At 46.8% G+C, this 18,993-nt stretch overlaps 2 protein-coding genes across 2 annotated transcripts; one reads left to right on the top strand and one right to left on the bottom strand.

Moving 5' to 3' along the window:
* Nucleotides 1-5,196: 5,196 nt before the first annotated feature.
* LOC132834213 (zona pellucida sperm-binding protein 3-like) lies at nucleotides 5,197-7,686 on the top strand. The gene is made up of 9 exons (XM_060852878.1): nucleotides 5,197-5,340; nucleotides 6,110-6,225; nucleotides 6,315-6,418; nucleotides 6,506-6,683; nucleotides 6,767-6,893; nucleotides 6,975-7,063; nucleotides 7,151-7,272; nucleotides 7,353-7,487; nucleotides 7,565-7,686. The coding sequence occupies exons 2-9, from the start codon at nucleotides 6,110-6,112 to the stop codon at nucleotides 7,684-7,686; spliced, it is 993 nt and encodes a 330-aa protein (XP_060708861.1). The 5' UTR covers nucleotides 5,197-5,340.
* Nucleotides 7,687-17,730: 10,044 nt separating this feature from the next.
* On the bottom strand, nucleotides 17,731-18,399 carry LOC132834212 (zona pellucida sperm-binding protein 3-like). The gene is made up of 3 exons (XM_060852877.1): nucleotides 18,228-18,399; nucleotides 17,935-18,112; nucleotides 17,731-17,851 (listed from the first exon to the last, which is right to left on the bottom strand). The coding sequence occupies exons 1-3, from the start codon at nucleotides 18,397-18,399 to the stop codon at nucleotides 17,731-17,733; spliced, it is 471 nt and encodes a 156-aa protein (XP_060708860.1).
* Between the last annotated feature and the right edge of the window lie 594 nt (nucleotides 18,400-18,993).

Here is an 18,993-nt window from a genome sequence, read left to right as displayed (position 1 = left end):
GTTTGTTTCCAGCCTTGGGTGACTATCGTGTGGAATTCTCCCTGTCTGTCTGTGGGTTTTTTCCCCACAATCCAAAGATGTGCAGGTTAGATGAAATGGCTATGCTAACTTAACCATAGATTTGAGGGATGTGTAGGTTAGGGACATTAGTCAGGGGTAAAGGTGGAGTAAGAGAATGGGTCTAGGTGGCTTTTTTTTTCCAGAGTTAGTGTGGAATTGTTGGACTGAATGGCCAGTTTCCACACTGCAGGGATTCTGTTAATTAAACCCTTAAATCCTTGACACTAATGGCTATCACTGAGCCATCTGTCTTAAGCTCAGGTGTCTGTCTACAGGTGGGTGGGACAAGTGGCATAATGGTATGTTACTGAGACAGGAATTCAGTGAGTCAGGTTAATCATCTGCAGCTGGGGTCTCAAATCTTATTGCAAATGTTTAGCCTTATCCTATGCACTGGGCTCCTCCATCATCAAGGGTAGGGAAATTTGTGTAACCACCTCCCCTTGGCAAATTGTTCCATGTCAATGAAAATGTCCATCCACACTAACCCCATTTCCCTGGACAGGGCCTACAGCCTCCTAATCCTTTCCTATCCATGAATTTGTCCAAATGCATTTTGAACGTTGTTTCTGTACCTGCTTCAACCACATCTGCTGGCTTCTTATTCTATATGCGGACCTCCCTCTGTGTGAAATCTTTGCCCCTCATGCTCCTTTTCATTCTTTCCCCTCTAACCTGAAACTGGTGCCCTCTCGGCCTTGACTCCTCAATCCTGGGGAAAAAGACTGAGCACATTCATCCTATCCATGCCTTTCATGATCTGATACACTTCCATAAGAATCCACCATCCCTCCACACACTACCCAACCCCGCCCTCCCCAAGTCTCCTTTGACTTTTTTTCTTCTGAGCAAAGCTTATCCAACCTCTCCATCCAACTCAGACCCTGAGTCCTGGCAACATCCTTGTAAATTCCTTCTGCACTCTATCCTGTTTAATAGCATCTTTCCTGTAGCAAGGTGACCAAAACTGAACACAATACTCCAAGTGCAGCCTCAACAACATTCTGTACACCTGCAACATCACTTCCCAACATCTGTACTCAGTGCCCTGACTGATGAAGGCCAGTGTGCCAAAAGCTGCCTTCACTGCCCTGTCTACCTGTGAATCCACTTTCAGAGAACCATCCACCTGAACTTCAAGGTCCCTCTGTCCCACTACACTCCTTAAGACCCAACCATTCACCATGAAAATCCTACCTTGATGTGACATTCCAAACTAACACCTCATACTGACCTACATTGAACTCCATTTGCAATTTTTCTATGCACGTGCTCAGGTGGGAGAAAGTGAGGACTGCAGATGCTGGAGATCAGAGTCGGAAAGTGTGATGCTGTAAAAATACAGCTGGTCAGGCAGCATTTGAGGAACAAGACAGACAACATTTCAAGAACAAGCTCCTCATCATTAATGAGGGGAGACCCCAAGATTAATGGGAGGTTCTGGTGCTGGGATGAGGGGAAATAAGGAAACTGGTGAAATTGACATTCCAATCTCATGGGATCATGGTAACCTCCTTCATTGACAACTACACCTCCAATTTTTGGTGTCATCTGCAAACGTGTGAACGATCGATTTATCCACCTTTATCCAGAATCTTACTATCCCTACAGAATGGAAACAGACTATTTGGCCCAACAAGTCCACACTGACCTTCTGAAAGATAACCCACGCAGACTCATTCCCCTCCCCTATTACTCTACTCTACATGCCCCCTCACTAACGCATCCAACTTACGCATCCCTGAGGAAGGTTCACATGGCCATGTATTTATCTAAATGCACTTTTGAACGTTGTTTATGTACCTGCCTCAACCATTTCTGCTGGCTTCTTATTCCATATGCGTACTCCCCACCCCCCCCACCAACACTGTGTGACATCATTGCCCCTTAGGTTCCCTTTCATTCTTTCCCCACTAACCTTAAACTGATGTCCTCTAGTCCTTAACACCTCCACACTGAGAAAAAGACTGAGTGCATTCACCGCATCCATGCCTTTCATAATCTGATACACTTCCATAAGAATACACCATCAACACCACCCACCCCTCCCCCACCTCCCCAACCCCACTCTCCTTTGCTCCAAAGAAAAAAGTCCATGTCCGACCTCTCCCTCCAACTCAGACCCTGAGTCCTGGCAACATCCTTGTAAATTCCTTCTGCACTCTATCCTGTTTAATAGCATCTTTCCTGTAGCAAGGTGACCAAAACTGAACACAATACTCCAAGTGCAGCCTCAACAACATTCTGTACACCTGCAACATCACTCCCCAACATCTGTACTCCGTGCCCTGACTGATGAAGGCCAGTGTGCCCATAGCCGCCTTCACTGTCCTGTCTGCCTGTGACTCCACTTTCAGAAAACCATACACCTGAACTTCAAGGTCCCTCTGTTCCACTACACTCCTTAAGGCCCAACCATTCATCATGATACTCCAATTTAGATTTGACTTTCCAAAATGTAACACCTCATACTTATCTACGTTGAATTCCATTTGCAATTTCTCGGTGCACGTGCCCAGTTGGGAGAAAGTGAGGACTGCAGATCAGAGTTGGGCAGTGTGGTGCTGTCAAAGCACAGCCGGTCAGGCAGCATCTGAGGAACAAGAGAGACAACATTTCAAACACAAGCTCTTCATCAGGAATGAGTGGGTCCCTAAAGGGGGCAGAGAGGTAAATGGGAGGGGCTGGGGTTGGGAGGAGGGGAAATAAGGAAACTGGTGAAATCGACATGATCCAATCACATGAGATCATGGTAACCTCCTTCGCTGACAACTACACCTCCAATTTTGGAGTCGTCTGCAAACTTACTAACCAAACCTCCCATGTTCACACCCAAATCATTGGCACACCAACGGTCACAGGCCTCCACTCTGAAAAACAATCCTCCACCACGACCCTGTGTCTTCTACCTTCCAGCCAGTTCTGTATCCACATCCCTGTATTCTATGAGATCTAACCTTGCTAACCAGTCACCCATGAGGCACTTTGTTGAATGCCTTGATGAAGTCCATACAGATCACATCCACCACATTGCTCTCATCAATCCTTTGCATTACTTCTTCAAAAAAGTCAATCAATTTTATGAGAAATGATTTCTCTCCCACAAAGCCATGCTGACTATCCCTAATCAGTCTTTGGCTTACCAAATACATGTAAATCCTATCCCTCAGGAATCCCTCCGATAACTTGCCCACCACCGATGCCAAGCTCACTAGTCTGTAGTTCCCTGGCTTTTCCTGACCACCTTTCCTAAATAGTGACAACACATTAGCCAACCTCCAGTCTTCCGATACCTCACCTGCAAATGTTGATGATACAAATTTCTCAGCAAGAGGCCCAGCAATCACTCCCTGAGCTTCCCACAGAGTTCCAGGGTACAGCTGATCAGGCCGTAGGGAGTTATACACATAATCATAGAATCCCTAGTTTGGAAACAGACCATTTGGCCCAACAAGTCCATGCTGACCCTTTGAAGAGTAACCCAGCCAAACCCATTCCCTTACCCTATTACTCTGCATATTCCCTGTCTAATGTACCGAACCTACTGACGGTACTTTCCTATGGCTAACCCACCTAACCTATACATCTTTGAACAGTGGGAGGAGACAGGAGCTCCAAGAGTAATCCCACACAGACACAAGGAGAATGTGCAAACTCCACACAGAGGGTCGCCCGAGACTGGAATCGAACCCATGTCCCTGGTGCTGTGAGGCAGCAGTGCTAACCACTGGGCGCCCGTGCTGCCCCAGCGTCCCTTTTAGAATGAATGTAAAATTATCTCAACACCCTGCACCTTCATCTATCACCATCCCAGCTATCTTCCTCCCCAACCTCTAACCTTCTATTTATCTCTCAGCCCCCTTTCCCAACCTATAATCCTGATGAAGGGCTTACAGCCGAAACATTGACTCTCCTGCTCCTCAGATGCTGCATGACCTGCTGTACTTTTCAGGGACCATACACTTTGACTGTGATCTCCAGAATCTGCAATCCTCACTTTCTCCCTCAACACCATCCCCCAACAAACTCTGCCACAGCAAGGTCAGTGTGGGACTCGATACATGAGCTTCCTCTGCTCATTTTCACTGAACAGAAAGCTGTCTCTACACTTTTAAACTAAATGTACAGCTACACTGTCTACATCAAACACTTTCAATCCAGGGACCTCACTGAGTTAGAAATGGAGTAATAGATTCTACTCTTTCCAATTGAAGCTAAAGCTTCTTCTATTCTTGAAAACTGGAAGGAAAGCTGCCCCCATCAAAGGTTCCCAGGACACAGACAGCACGCGGTGAAGTACAGAGTAAAACGGCCACGACTCTATGAATTAAAAGGAACATCACAGTAAAGCTCTCCCTGCATTGTCCCGATCAAACATTCCCCTGACAGGGACATGACAAGTTTAGATACAGAATAAAGCTTCTTCCATATTGCCTCCATCAAACACTTCCAGGGGGAGGTGTAATATAAGGTCAATCCCTTTGTTCTGCCCAAACCCCATCCTCAGACAATCTCTCTGTCGGTCTCACTGTCAGTCCCCTCAGGTGAGGGTGGGCAGGACCCAGCAGACACCCTCCTGGATTAATGAGCTATGTTTGATGATTACATTGATGGGGCCTTCACCATGAGACCTTGTGGAGCTGAATTCAGTCAGGTGACAGCACTGCAGCTCACAGCCACTCCAATTGGTCCAAATGAAATAAGCCCTCCTGGTAATAACGCGATGAGTTCAGTCATTGGTGGACATTGTAGAGATTGGGGCTGGTTGATTAGTTCAATGTTGCTGCTTCTGGTCACATTGGTGTCAGGTGAGTGCAGGTTGTGTGTGTAAAAGGAGCTGGTTGGGGGTGTGTGGGGATGGTTGAGTTGTTTGTGATCATGGGTGATTTTGTAGTGAGGGGTTTGTTCCCTTTGTTGGTGTTAGTTGGAGGTGTCTGTTGCTCTGAAACATGGCAACAGTTTCTGAGCCAGAGGTTTCCATGGACAATAGTGAGAGCCAGTCCTGTTCCTGAGAGAGTACCTCCTCATGGGGATCACATTGGTTCCAGTTTCTGAATGTCTGAGGTTGGGAATGTGTCCCCACTGCAGACTGTGATGGTGCAGTGTGGAGAGCACAACCTGCTGGTCAGGGCCCAGCTGGATTTATTTGGAACTGGGCACCTGATTAAAGCTGCTGACCTGACCCTGGGGACAGCAGGTTGTCAGCCAACCAGGGTCTACCCTGAGAACCAGACTGTCCTCTTTGACTATGGGCTGCATGAGTGTGGTAGTAGATTGCAGGTAATGGGGGTTGTCTACACTTGCTGGAAGCTTGGGCTGTCCAGATTTTCCTGAATGTAGTGATGTTGATTATTGAGGAGGACTAAGTCTGACAATTTAGAAGTCATGCTCCTATCTTGGATTATTACTGTACCTGAACTGTTCTCCATCTCTAGCCTTGTGCTCCTATTCTCAGTGGTTTAGCAGCCTCTGATTACCCACACTGTTCTGTAGAATGTATATTTATTCAATATGAATTTGGCCTGTAGTTCGAACTGTTAATTTTTCTTTCTGGTTAATTATTGTTTTCACTCTTTCCATCTTGTGCCCTCTGTATATTGCCTCCCATTGCTATTAATCTCTCCACATTCTGCTCATAATCTGAAAGTTTCATGATAACACTGGGAGATGATGGCTAAAAGATCCCTGCAGCCTCTTCTGTGATAATAATCACCATCTACCTGTTCCCTCAATATTTATCTCTAATTCTGCCTGAGACACCAACACCACAATCTTCTCCCCTCCCCCATGTTTGGATCAGGAATTCCTATCCTGACCTCTAAAATGATGTCACACCTTGTTAAATTGATCGTAAGTGACTAACCCCTGACCTGTGACCTACTGCCCTCTAGTGGTCCCTCCAGCTCTGGGGGTGGGAAAGCTGTCTCCTGGCCCTGAAACTGTCACATGCCCTAAAGAATTGTCCCAATGTGAAGATTTCATTGTGAACCCTGTGTAGATCCTTTTCATTTCAGATCAGCCCCTCATTCCTAAACCTGGTGTCTTTCAGATGACTGGAGATTTCCTGATCTACACCACCCACCTGACCTACATCCCAAACTATCCTGGATCTGTCATTGTGAGAACAAATGGAGCTGTTGTTCCCATTGAATGTCGGTATTTGAGGTGAGAATCTTTACTCAATTGTGAATATGATTCCCCTGCTGCTGTTGTCTAACACTGTCCTAAAATGGCTGCCTGTCTCCTTCCCCCAGGAAGGGCAATGTGAGCAGCAATCCCATCAAGCCCACCTGGATCCCATTCAGCTCCACCAGGTCTGGAGAAGGGCATCTGTCATTCTCTCTGCATCTAACGAATGGTATGTGATGGGTGGCTGGGGAGGGATCTCCTGGTGTCTATCTGAGTTGTACCCATTGGCTCCAACCCTTGTCTTGCTGTACTTCAGGTGATTGGCTTACAGAGTGCACTTCCACTGTCTACTACCTGGGAGACCTCATTCACATTGAGGCATCTGTTTCAATGGCCAACCATGTGCCCCTGAAGCTGTACATTGATCGCTGTGTAGCTACACTGAGCCCAGACAAGGACTCCACACCGAGATACAGCATCATTGACTACAATGGGTAAGGAGCTCTCTGCTTTCTCCAGCTGCTCCCATCTCAATGGCTTCACTCCATTCACTTCATGGCCCTTTGTCCATCTGCAGTTGCCTCCTGGACAGCAAAGCTGAGGACTCCTTTTCAACCTTTGTGTTGCCCAGAGATGGGCGGAAGCCGGACAAGCTCCAGTTTGACCTGGATGCCTTTCGTTTCTATGGAGATGAGCGATCCTTGGTAAGAGGAAGCTGCTGATATGCTTCTCCACATTGGGGAGGGAGTCACTAAACACTGACTTGTTCTGACTGTGTCCCTCAGATGTTCATCACCTGTCACCTGAGAGTTGCTGCAGTGGATCAAGGAGATTCCAGGAACAAAGCTTGTACTTTCCAGAAGCTGGAGTGTATGTAAGTTCCTTCTCCTTGTCCTTCAGGGATGTTGTTGTTGGGAGAGGTGATGCACCATGTGGTTGATGGGCTGTTTCTCTTGTTTAGCTGGAGGCCATTGGAGGGGTCAGACAGTGACATTTGTGCCTGTTGCCATGTGGGGAATTGTGGGAGCACCAGGGAGATCCTGATCCCTTTCAGAGGAAGGAGAGACCTTGGCACTGAAGCTGGTAGGACATTCACCCTCTAGATGTTGGATCTCTCCTCACTTATCCCCCTCCCCTTTCCCTGACTGGTATGTTTGTTGCAGAGAGTGAAGCTGGATTGAAGTGGGAGGGGGAGGCCTCACTTGGTCCCCTGATCATTCTGGATACTGAGCTGACCAACCTGGCAACACAGCCACTGACTGAAGGTGATGGAAGGATTCAGGAGAGGTCTCCAAGCGGTGAGTTTGCTGCCTGTTAGTTTCCCTTTCTGTCCCTGTTTTCCCTCAGTAACCATTGGTTTCTCCTTGTTTTGTAGGTGTGGAGCCGGAGCTGGTTGTGATGGTGGTCCTGACTGTGACAGCTGTCTGTCTGATCTCTGCTTCATTGCTGGCCTTCCTCCTGTACAGGAGACACAAGCAAACACCCATCAACTGGTGATTGAAATAGTCAATAAAGCAGTGATTCATGGTGTCTTCTCTCTTAACCTGGTTTGTTTCTGCATCCCCTCTTTTTAAACTATCCCTGGGTTTAGCCCCTCTAATCCATGAACTGAGCTTTCTGAATGATTGATTGGGTTATGGAAGATTATTGTTTGCTCCTTCCAGGAAGTACAGGGGTTTGATGATGACATTGAAAGGTGCTTTCCATTCAGATGAAATCACTGTTTGCAGAATGTGCTGGAGGAACTGCTCAGATGTAGCAGTGCCTGAGGGAGGAGCAGTTGTAGTTCCTCATCTGTTCTGATTCTCTTCAGAAGTGCCCATGTAGATTCCCAATGTTCCCCTCTCCTGAGATGCTGCCAGTACTGCTGTTTGTGAATTGTTATCCCTGATTTCTGACACCTACATAATTGGGATATCCAACTGATGGGCTGGAAATTATCATGCCCCTGAACCACAAAGCTGTGCTGGCAAGTCCAGAAGGGTTGTGGTCACTTAACTGAATAGAAACCTAATTTTGAATGTAGATGATCCTAATGATCTATTCAGTGAATGTGAACTGTGTTCACCCCTCCAGGACAGGGGATGTAGTTGAAGACATCTAACACCACCTCCATTTAACTAATATGGACACTCTTGAACATGTCACTATCTACTTCCCTTCTTTCCACACCTTCCATATCCTCCTCCGTAGCAAACACTGAACTGTTCTCCCTCCTTGTGGGAGGAAAATATGGTAACAATACCATCCAGTAATGGAGGGCACGATGTGTCATGGTACCAGTGTACCTGTAGAAAATGAACTTTGTTGTACCTGACAGAGGCAGGCAGAGCTGGGGTCATGTAGGTGCCCATAGCTACCCCTTTACTCTGAATTGGTTTCACCAAACTGTAGAACATTTCTGGACTTCACAGCAATCAACCCCACCACCTTCTGGCTGAACACTCCAACTCCCCCTTCCACTCTGCCAAGGGCATGCAAGTCCTGGGCTGCCTCTCCCACCAAATTCTAGCCTCCCAACAACTGGAGGAAGAATACCTCATCTTCCATCTTTTGATCTTGTGGATGGAGGATTCCAGTGTGGATTTCACCAGTTCTGCTCTTCTTTCCCACCTTATCCCAGATCCAACCATCTTACTCAGCACTGCCCTCTTTCTCTTGGAAATGTCTATCTTTTTTTCCTCTACTTCTCCACTGAACATCACTGCCACTGTCCCCCACCCCCCACCTTCAGCTAACTATATTGTATTCTCAGATACTTTCCCCACCCCCTTCCCATTTATCTCTCTGCCCCCTTGGAACCTCCCACATTCCTGATGCCAAGCTTATGCTTGAAATGTTGACTCTCCTGGTCATCAGATACTGCCTGACCAGCTGTGCTTTTCCAGTACCACATGTTTTGACTCTGATCTGCAGCCATCCCCCTCTCCCTTGCCCAATGTAGTCAGTTCTCATAAACATTACCCTTTTGTCAAGGGAAATTCAGAAACCACTCTTGCCAATCCAAAAGCAGGAACAGCCCCCCCAGCCCAGATTTTGTGACTGAAGGAGTGGGGGAAAATAGCTTTCACGGGAAGACCTTAGCAGTACTGCTACACGTTAAAAGTACTGAATCTGAGAGCTTGACCACACCCATTCAGACTGATTCTATTGTTTCAATTTAAATAGAAAATCCAAGACCTCATTGTCTGTTTACGGGTTTTCGACAGATCGCTGCCACCTTTGCCTCAAAGACTCTCTTCAAAAAAACTGGGACAAAATGATTCTTCAAACCATAGCATTGTCAGATGGTGAAGATTCTGGAAGGAACTTACACTCAGGACTAAAAGCAAAATAATGCACAGGCTGGAAATCTGAAACCACAGAATGCTGGGAAACTCAGGTGGTCTGGCAGCATCTGTGGTCAGGTACTGCTAACCGTCCAAGTGTCTCAAAACACAAATGTGAACCTGTCTCCCCAGTCACTGCTAAGATTTCTCCCGCATTCTCTTGGGCAGTATAGTGGCACAGTGGTTAGCAATCAGTTTGATTCCAGCCTTGGGCGACTATCTGTGTGCCATTCTCCCTGTCTGGGTGTTTTTTTTCCCCACAATCCAAAGATGTGCAGGTTAGATGAAATGGCTATGCTAAATTAACCATAGATTTTAGGGATATGTAGATTAGGGGCATGAGTCAAGGCTAAATGTAGAGTAAGAGAATGGGTTTAGGTGGCTTATTGTTCAGAGGGTCAGTATGGACGTGTTGAACTGAATGGCCTGTTTCCACACTGCAGGGATTCTATGTTCATTAAACTCATGATTCCTTGACACTAATGGCTATCACTGAGCCATCTGTCTTCGGCTCAGGCTTCTGTCTACAGATAGGTGGAACAAGTGGCATAATGGTAAAGTTACTGAGACAGGAATTCAGTGAGTCAGGTTAATCATCTGAGGCTGGGGGGGTCAAATCTTATTGTAGTCACTGATGGATTTTTGTGTTCCTCTTTATTTTGAAAATATCTAATTTTAGTAATTGTGACTGTGAAAGTAATCTTTTATAAAATCTCATCTCATTCACATTTCCCATTATGAAGGAAATCTACCATCTTGACCTGGTCTGGCCTAAATGTGACTCCAGACTCACAGCAATGTCACTGATTCTGAAATAGCTGAGCAAACCAATCAAATTCAGGGCAATTAGGGACAGGCAACAAATCCCAGCCGAGATGGAGAAGCCACAGGATGTTAATGGTGAGGGATTGAGCAATGGGAATGTCATGGAGACTGTCATGGTGTGACAGTGAAATTTTCCCTTGTTGCAGACAGTGTTCTGAATGTGAATGTTGTTCAGGTCTTGCTGCATTTGAACAGGGACTGTTTCAGTATCTGTGACGTTGTCAATGGGGCTGAACACTGGGCAATCATCAGCAAACATCCCCACTTGTGACATTCTGATGGAGGGAAGGTCTTTGGAGCAGTTGACATGGTTGTGTCTAAGAGAGTACGTTGAGGAACTCTGGCAGAGATGTCCTGGGAATGTGGTGATTGAATATTGATAAGCAGAACCATCTTTCTTTGTGCTGGGCATGACTCCAAACAACAAAGGTTTTCTAATCCCACCGAATCCAATTTTCCTTGGGACTCTTTAGTTCAGAAAGTGCAGTGGGCAGTTAGAGGGTTGGATCTGGGATAAACTGGGGAAGGGTGATCAGAAGTGATAAAATCTACATAGATCCCATGTAGTTGAAGGGTGCCAAAGATGTAAGAAGTTGCTCATCCTCCAGTTGTTGGGAGGCTAGTATTTGGTGGCAGAGGCAGCTGAGGACATGCATGTCCTTGGCCGAAGGGGAGTTGGACTGTTCACCCAGAGGGTTAGTTATGTGTCCAAGAGATGTTCTGCAGGTTGGTGAAACCAATTGTCGGAGCAAAGGGTTAACTATGGGCACCTGCATGGCCCCAGCTCCACCTGCCTCTTTGTCACTACATCCTCTGCAGCAACACTGGCACAATTACACATCTTGCCCACCATTACCTGATTGTATTGTTACCATCTTTTGCTCTCACAAGGAGGGAAAACAGTTCAGTATTTACTGTGGAGGAGGATATAGGCCAGACCAGGTCAACATGGTAGATTTCTTTCCCTAATGGGAATTGTGAATGAGATAAGATTTTATAAAAGATTAGTTTCACAGTCACTATTACCCAGAGTAGATATTTTCAAACAAAAGATGGATTTTCATGTTCTATCAGCAACTACAATAAAATTTTAAGCCTCCAGCCTCAGATGATTAACCCGACTCACTGAATTCCTGTCTCAGTAACACTACCATTATGCCACTTGTCCCACCCACCTGTAGACAGAAGCCTGAACCTAAGACAGATGGCTCAGTGGTAGCCATTAGTGTCAAGGAATCAGGAGGTTAATTAACATAGAATCCATACACTGTGGAAACAGGGCATTCAGCCCAACAAGTCCACACTGACCCTCTGAAAGGCAAGCCACCCAGACCATTACTTTGCATTGACCACTGACGCTCCATCTAACCTCCACATCCCGAAAAGTTATGGTCAATTTACCATAGCCAGCTCACCTAACCTGTACATATTTGGATTGTGGGAGGAAACCCACAGAGACAGGGAGAACTCCACGGAGGTAATTGCCCAAGGATCAAACCCAGGTCCCTGGTGCTGTGAAGGAGCAGTGCTAACCACTGTGGCACCATTGCTGCCCAAGACAGTGTCGGAAATATCTTAATAGAGTCTCGGGAATGACAGTTCATGGTTTATGACGGATGTGACTCTTGAAAGGTTAGGAGTGTCTGTCAACAGATGCAGCCAAACTACCTGAGTTTTCCCAGCATAGTCTGTGGCTTGCTTCAGTTTTGCAGCCTGTGCAGTATTTTGCTTTTAGTCCTGAGTGTAAGTTCCTTCTAGAGACTTCAGCATGTGACAATCCACTGGTTTTAAGAATTATATTTTGTCCCAGTTTTTAAAAGAGGCTTTAAGCAAAAAGGTTGAGAGATGTCTGTTGAAAAACCTGTGAAATAAACAGCCTGAGGCCTTGGGTTGTGAAGAAATTGAAACAATAGAAGCAGCCTGACTTAGTGTCTTCAAGCTCTCAACATGAATTAGTAGTTTTAACGTGCAGCAGTTGCTGCTCGGGCCTAGAAATGGAACCAATTTCCACCCATCTTCCCCACCCCAGTCACAGATAAAATCTAAGGGGGTGGGGGGGGCGGGGAGAGGAGGAGGAGTGTTATTTTGTCTCACGGAGTTGCAAGAGACATTTTTTTTAAGCTTCTCTTCTGTGCAGGGAGCATTGCTGGGAACTGACTACAGTGGATCAGTGAGAAAGTGGGGACTGCAGATTAGAGTCAAATTGGTGGTAAAGCAGAGCTGAAAATGTGTTGCTGGAAAAGCGCAGCAGGTCAGGCAGCATCCAAGGAACAGGAAATTCAACGTTTCGGGCATAAGCCCTTCTTCAGGAATGAAGAAAGTGTGTCCAGCAGGCTACGATAAAAGGTAAGGAGGAGGGACGATGGAGATGTGATAGGTGGAAGGAGGTCAAGGTGAGGGTGATAGACAGGAGTGGGGTGGGGGCGGAGAGGTCAGGAAGAAGATTGCAGGTTGGGAAGGCAGTGCTGAGTTCGAGAGATTCGACTGATACAAGGTGGGGGGAGGGGAAATGAGGAAACTGGAGAAATCTGAGTTCATCCCTTGTGGTTGGAGGGTTCCCAGGTGGAAGATGCTCTTCCTCCAACCGTCGTGTTGTTATGGTCTGGTGATGGAAGAGCCCAAGGACCTGCATGTCCTTGGTGGAGTGGGAGGGAGGGGGAGTTAAAGTGTTGAGCCACGGGGTGGTTGGGTTGGTTGGTCCGGGTGTTCCAGAGGCATTCTCTGAAACGTTCAGCAAGTAGGCGGCCTGTCTCCCCAATATAGAGGAGGCCACATCGGGTGCAGCAGATGCAATAGGTGTGTGGAGGTGCGGGTGAATTTGTGGTGGATATGGAAGGATCCCTTTGGTGTCTCGGAGAGAAGTAAGGGGGGAGGTGTGGGCGCAAGTTTTGCATTTCTTGCGGTTGCAGGGGAAGGTGCGGGAGGTGGAGGTTGGGTTGGTGGGGGGTGTGGACCTGAAGAGGGAGTCATGGAGGGATTCAGTGAGTCGGGTTAATCATTGGAGGCTAGGGGGTTAAAATTTTATTGTAGTTGCTGATAGAACATGAAAATCCATCTTTTGTTTGAAAATATCTACTCTGCGTAATAGTGACTGTGAAACTAATCTTTTATAAAATCTTATCTCATTCACAATTCCCATTAGGGAAAGAAATCTACCATGTTGACCTGGTCTGGCCTATATCCTCCTCCACAGTAAATACTGAACTGTTTTCCCTCCTTGAGAGCAAAAGATGGTAACAATACAATCAGGTAATGGTGGGCAAGATGTGTAGTTGTGCCAGTGTAGCTGCAGAGGATGTAGTGACAAAGAGGCAGGTGGAGCTGGGTCCACGCAGGTGCCCATAGTTAACCCTTTGCTCTGACAATTGGTTTCACCAACCTGCAGAACATCTCTTGGACACATAATTAACCCCCTGGGTGAACAGTCCAACTCCCCTTCGGCCAAGGACATGCATGTCCTCAGCTGCCTCTGCCACCAAATACTAGCCTCCCAACAACTGGAGGATGAGCAACTTCTTACATCTTTGGCACCCTTCAACCACATGGGATCTATGTAGATTTTATCACTTCTGATCACCCTTCCCCAGTTTATCCCAAATCCAACCCTCTAACTGCCCACTGCACTTTGAACTAAAGAGTCCCAAGGAAACTTGGATTCGGTGGGATTAGAAAACCTTTGTTGTTTGGAGTCATGCCCAGCACAAAGAAAGATGGTTCTGGTTATCAATGTTCAATCACCACATCCCCAGGATATCTTTGCAAGAGTTCCTCAAGGTACTCTCTTAGACACAACCATGTCAACTGCTCCATCAAAGACCTTCCCTCCACCAGAATGTCACAAGTGGGGATGTTTGCTGATGATTGCCCAATGTTCAGCCCCATTGACAACGTCACAGATACTGAAACAGTCCCTGTTCAAATGCAGCAAGACCTGAACAACATTCACATTCAGAACACACAACTTCAGGCAATAACTGTCTGCAACAAGGGAAAATCTCACTATCACACCATAATATTCCCATTGCTCAATCCCTCACTATTAACATCCTGTGGCTTCTCTGTCATGGCTGGGATTTATTGTCTGTCCCTAATTGCCCTTGATGTGATTGGTTTGCTCAGCTATTTCAGAATCAGCGACATTGCTGTGGGTCTGGAGTCACATTTAGGCCAGACCAGGTCAAGAGGGTGGATTTCCTTCCCTAATGGGAATTGTGAATGAGATGAGATTTTATAAAAGATTAGTTTCTCAGTCACAATTACTGAGATTAGATATTTTCAAAATGAAAGGAACACAAAACTCCATTAGTGACTACAATAAGATTGGAGCCCCCAGCCTCAGATGATTAACCTGACTCACTGAATTCCTGTCTCAGTAACACTACCATTATGCCACTTGTTCCACCCACCTGTAGACAGAACCCTGAGCCTAAGACAGATGGTTCAGTGATAGCCATTAGTGTCAAGGAATCATGAGTTTAATGAACATAGAATCCCTGCAGTGTGGAAGCAGGCCATTCAGTTCAACACGTCCATACTGACCGTCTGAACAATAAGCCACCTAGACCCATTCTCTTACTCTACATTTAGCCTTGACTCATGCCCCTAACCTACATATCCCTAAAATCTATGGTTAATGTAGCATAGCCATTTCATCTAACCTGCACATCTTTGGATTTTGGGAAAAAAAAAACACCCAGACAGGGAGAATGGCACACAGATAGTCACCCAAGGCTGGAATCAAACTGATTGCTAACCACTGTGCCACCATGCTGCCCAAGAGAATGCAGGAGAAATCTTAGCAGTGACTGGGGAGACAGGTACACGTTTGTGTTTTGAGACACTTGGACGGTTAGCAATACCTGACCACAGACGCTGCCAGACCACCTGAGTTTCCCAGCATTCTGTGGTTTCAGATTTCCAGCCTGTGCAGTATTTTGCTTTTAGTCCGGAGTGTAAGTTCCTTCGAGTCTTCACCATCTGACAATGCTATGGTTTGAAGAATCATATTTTGTCCAAGTTTTTTGGAGAGAGTCTTTGAGGCAAAGGTGGGAAGCTGTCTATTGAAAACCAGGCCTTGGGTTTTCTATTTAAATTGAAACAATAGAATCAGTCTGAATGGGTGTGGTCAAGTTCTCAAATACAGTACTTTTAACATGTAGCAGTGCTGCTAAGATCTTCCAGTGAAAGCTATTTTCCCCCACTCCTTCAGTCACAAAATCTGGGCTGGGCGGGGGGTTGGGGGGAGTGCGTGGAGCTGTTCCTGCTTTTGGATTGGCAAGAGAGTGTTTTCTGAATTTACCTTTTGTCAAGGGTTGTTTATGGGAACTGACTACATTGGGCAAGGGAGATGGGGATGGCTGTAGATCAGAGTCAAAACATGTGGTACTGGGAAAGCACAGCTGGTCAGGCAGTATCTGATGAACAGTAGAGTCAACATTTAAAGCATAAGCTTGGCATCAGGAATGTGGAAGGGGATTCCAAGGGGGCAGAGATAAATGGGTAGGGCTGGGGAAAATATCTGGGAATACAATATAGTTAGTTGAAGTTGGGGGGTGGGGGTGGGGGGAGGTGATTTGTCTGTGATGGTCAGTGGAGAGAAAGAAGATAGACATTTCCAAGAGAAAGAGGGCAGTGCTGAGTAAGATGGTTGGATCTGGGATAAGGTGGGAAAGGAAGATCAGAACTGGAGAAATCCACACTGGAATCCTCCAACCACAAGATCAAAAGATGGAAGATGAGGTATTCTTCCTCCAGTTGTTGGGAGGCTAGAATTTGGTGGGAGAGGCAGCCCAGGACTTGCATGTCTGTGACAGACTGGAAGGAGGAGTTGGAGTGTTCAGCCAGAAGGTGATGGGGTTGATTGCTGTGAAGTCCAGAAATGTTCTACAGCTTGGTGAAACCAATTCAGAGTAAAGGGGTAGCTATGGGCACCTACATGGCCCCAGCTCTGCCTGCCTCTGTCAGGTACAACAACGAGTTCATCTGCTACAGCTACACTGGTACCATGACACACCATGCCCTCCATTACTGGATGGTATTGTTACCATATTTTACACCCACAAGGAGGGAGAACAGTTCAGTGTTTACTGTGAAGGAGGATATGGAAGGTGTGGAAAGAAGGGAAGTAGACAGTGACATGTTCAAAAGTGTCCATGTTAGTTAGAGGTGGTGTAAGATGTCTTCAACCACATCCCCTGTCCTGGAGGGGTGAGCACAGTTGACATTCAACTCTGAATAGATCATTAGGGCCATCCACATTCAAAATTAGGTTTCTATTCAGTCAAGTGACCACAACACTTCTGGACTTGCCAACACAGCTTTGTGGTTCAGGGGCATGATCATTTCCATGCCCATCAGTTTGATATCCCAATACTGTAGGTGTCAGAAATTAGGGGGATAACAATTCACAAACACAGGACTGGCAGCATCTCAGGAGACGGGAACATTAGGAATCCACATGGACACTTCTGAAGAGAATCAGAACAGACGAGGAACCCCCACTGCTCCTCCCTCAGACACTGCCACATCTGAGCAGTTCTTCCAGCACATTCTGTGAACAGTGATTTCATCTGAATGGAAAGCACCTTCCAATGTCATCAAACCCCTGTACTTCCTGGAAGAAGCAAACCATAATCTTCCATCACCCAATCAAAGCGCAGTTCGTGGATTGGAGAGGCTAAACCCAGGGATAGTATGAAAGAGGATGCAGAAACAAACCAGGTTAAGAGAGAAGACACCATGAATCACTGCTTTATTGACTGTCAATCACCAGTTGATGGGTGTTTGCTTGTGTCTCCTGTACAGGAGGAAGGCCAGCAATGAAGCAGAGATCAGACAGACAGCTGTCACAGTCAGGACCACCATCACAACCAGCTCTGACTCCACACCTACAAAACAAGGAGAAACCAATGGTTACTGAGGGAAAACAGGGACAAGGGAAACTAGCAGGAAGCCAACTCACCGTTTGGAGACCTCTCCTGAATCCTTCTGTCACCCTCAGTCAGGGGAGGAGTTGCCAGGTTTGTCAGCTCAGTATCCAGAATGATCAGGGGGCCAAGTGAGGCCTCCACAATTCCCCACATGGCAACAGGCACAAATGTCACTGTCTGACCCCTCCAATGGGGTCCAGCTAAACAAGAGAAACAGCCCATCAACCACATGGTGCATCACCTCTCCCAACAACATCCCTGAGGGACAGGGAGAGGGAACTTACATACGCTCCAGCTTCTGGAAAGTACAAGCTTTGTTCCTGGAATCTCCCTGATCCACTGCAGCAACTCTCAGGTGACAGGTGATGAACATCTGAGGGACAGTCAGAACAAGTCAGTGTTTAGTGACTCCCTCCCCAATGTGGAGAAGCACATCAGCAGCTTCCTCTTACCAAGGATCACTCATCTCCATAGAAACGGAAGGCATCCAGGTCAAACTGGAGCTTGTCTGGCTTCCGCCCGTCTCTCGGCAACACAAAGGTTGAAAAGGAGTCCTCAGCTTTGCTGTCCAGGAGGCAACTGCAGATGGACAAAGGGCCATGAAGTGAATGGAGTGAAGCCATTGAGATGGGAGCAGCTGGAGAAAGCAGAGAACTCCTTACCCATTGTAGTCAACGATGCTGTATCTCAGGGTGGAGTCCTTGTCTGGGCTCAGTGTAGCTACACAGCGATCAATGTACAGCTTCAGGGACACATGGTTGGCCATTGAAACAGATGCCTCAATGTGAATGAGGTCTCCCAGGTAGTAGAGAGTGGAAGTGCGCTCTGTAAGCCAATCATCTGAGAATTTAGAAGTCTAGTCCTCCTCAATATCAACATCACCACACCCAGGAAAACATGGACAGCCTAAACTTCCAGCAAGAGTAGACAACCCCCATTACCTGCAATCTACTACCACACTCATGCAGCCCATAGTCAAAGAGGACAGTCTGGTTCTCAGGGTAGACCCTGGTTGGCTGACAACCTGCTGTCCCCAGGGTCAGGTCAGCAGCTTTAATCAGGTGCCTGGTTCCAAACAAATCCAGCTGGGCCCTGACCAGCAGGTTGTGCTCTCCACACTGCACCATCACAGTCTGCAGTGGGGACACACTCCCAACCTCAGACATTCAGAAACTGGAAGCAATGGGATCCCCATGAGGAGGTACTCTCTCAGGAACAGGGCTGGCTCTCACTATTGTCCATGGAAACCTCTGGCTCAGAAACTGTTGCCATGTTTCAGAGCAACAGACAGCTCCAACTAACACCAACAAAGGGAACAAACCCCTCACTACAAAATCACCCATGATCACAAACAACTCAACCATCCCCACACACCCCCAACCAGCTCCTTTTATACACACAACCTGCACTCACCTGACACCAATGTGACCAGAAGCAGCAGCATTGAACCAATCAACCAGCCCCAATCTCTACAATGTCCACCAATGATTGAACTCATTGAGTTATTACCAGGAGGGCCTATTTCATTTGGACCAATAGGAGTGGCTGTGAGCTGCTGTGCTGTCACCTGACTGAATTCAGCTCCACAAGGTCTCATGGTGAAGGCCCATCAATGTAATCATCAAACGTAGCTCATTGATACAGGAGGGTGTCTGCTGGGTCCTCCCCACCCTCACCTGAGGAGACTGACAGTGAGACCCACGGAGAGATTGTCTGAGGAT

Source organism: Hemiscyllium ocellatum, chromosome 39 (genome assembly GCF_020745735.1).
Source record: "Hemiscyllium ocellatum isolate sHemOce1 chromosome 39, sHemOce1.pat.X.cur, whole genome shotgun sequence".
NCBI classification, from domain to species: domain Eukaryota; kingdom Metazoa; phylum Chordata; class Chondrichthyes; order Orectolobiformes; family Hemiscylliidae; genus Hemiscyllium; species Hemiscyllium ocellatum.
Note: the sequence above shows the minus strand (reverse complement) of the source record. Positions and strands in the feature narration are given on the sequence as shown.

Excerpts from the sequence above, each read along its gene's own strand:
- LOC132834213 (XM_060852878.1), top strand. The coding sequence starts at position 6,110 with ATGACTGGAGATTTCCTGATCTACACCACCCACCTGACCTACATCCCA. Across the intron at positions 6,684-6,766 it reads AGCATCATTGACTACAATGG|TTGCCTCCTGGACAGCAAAG; the intron begins GTAAGGAGCTCT and ends GTCCATCTGCAG. Across the intron at positions 7,064-7,150 it reads TTCCAGAAGCTGGAGTGTAT|CTGGAGGCCATTGGAGGGGT; the intron begins GTAAGTTCCTTC and ends TCTCTTGTTTAG.
- LOC132834212 (XM_060852877.1), bottom strand. The coding sequence starts at position 18,399 with ATGGTGCAGTGTGGAGAGCACAACCTGCTGGTCAGGGCCCAGCTGGAT. Across the intron at positions 18,113-18,227 it reads CTATGGGCTGCATGAGTGTG|ATGATTGGCTTACAGAGCGC; the intron begins GTAGTAGATTGC and ends CTAAATTCTCAG. Across the intron at positions 17,852-17,934 it reads AGCATCGTTGACTACAATGG|TTGCCTCCTGGACAGCAAAG; the intron begins GTAAGGAGTTCT and ends GTCCATCTGCAG.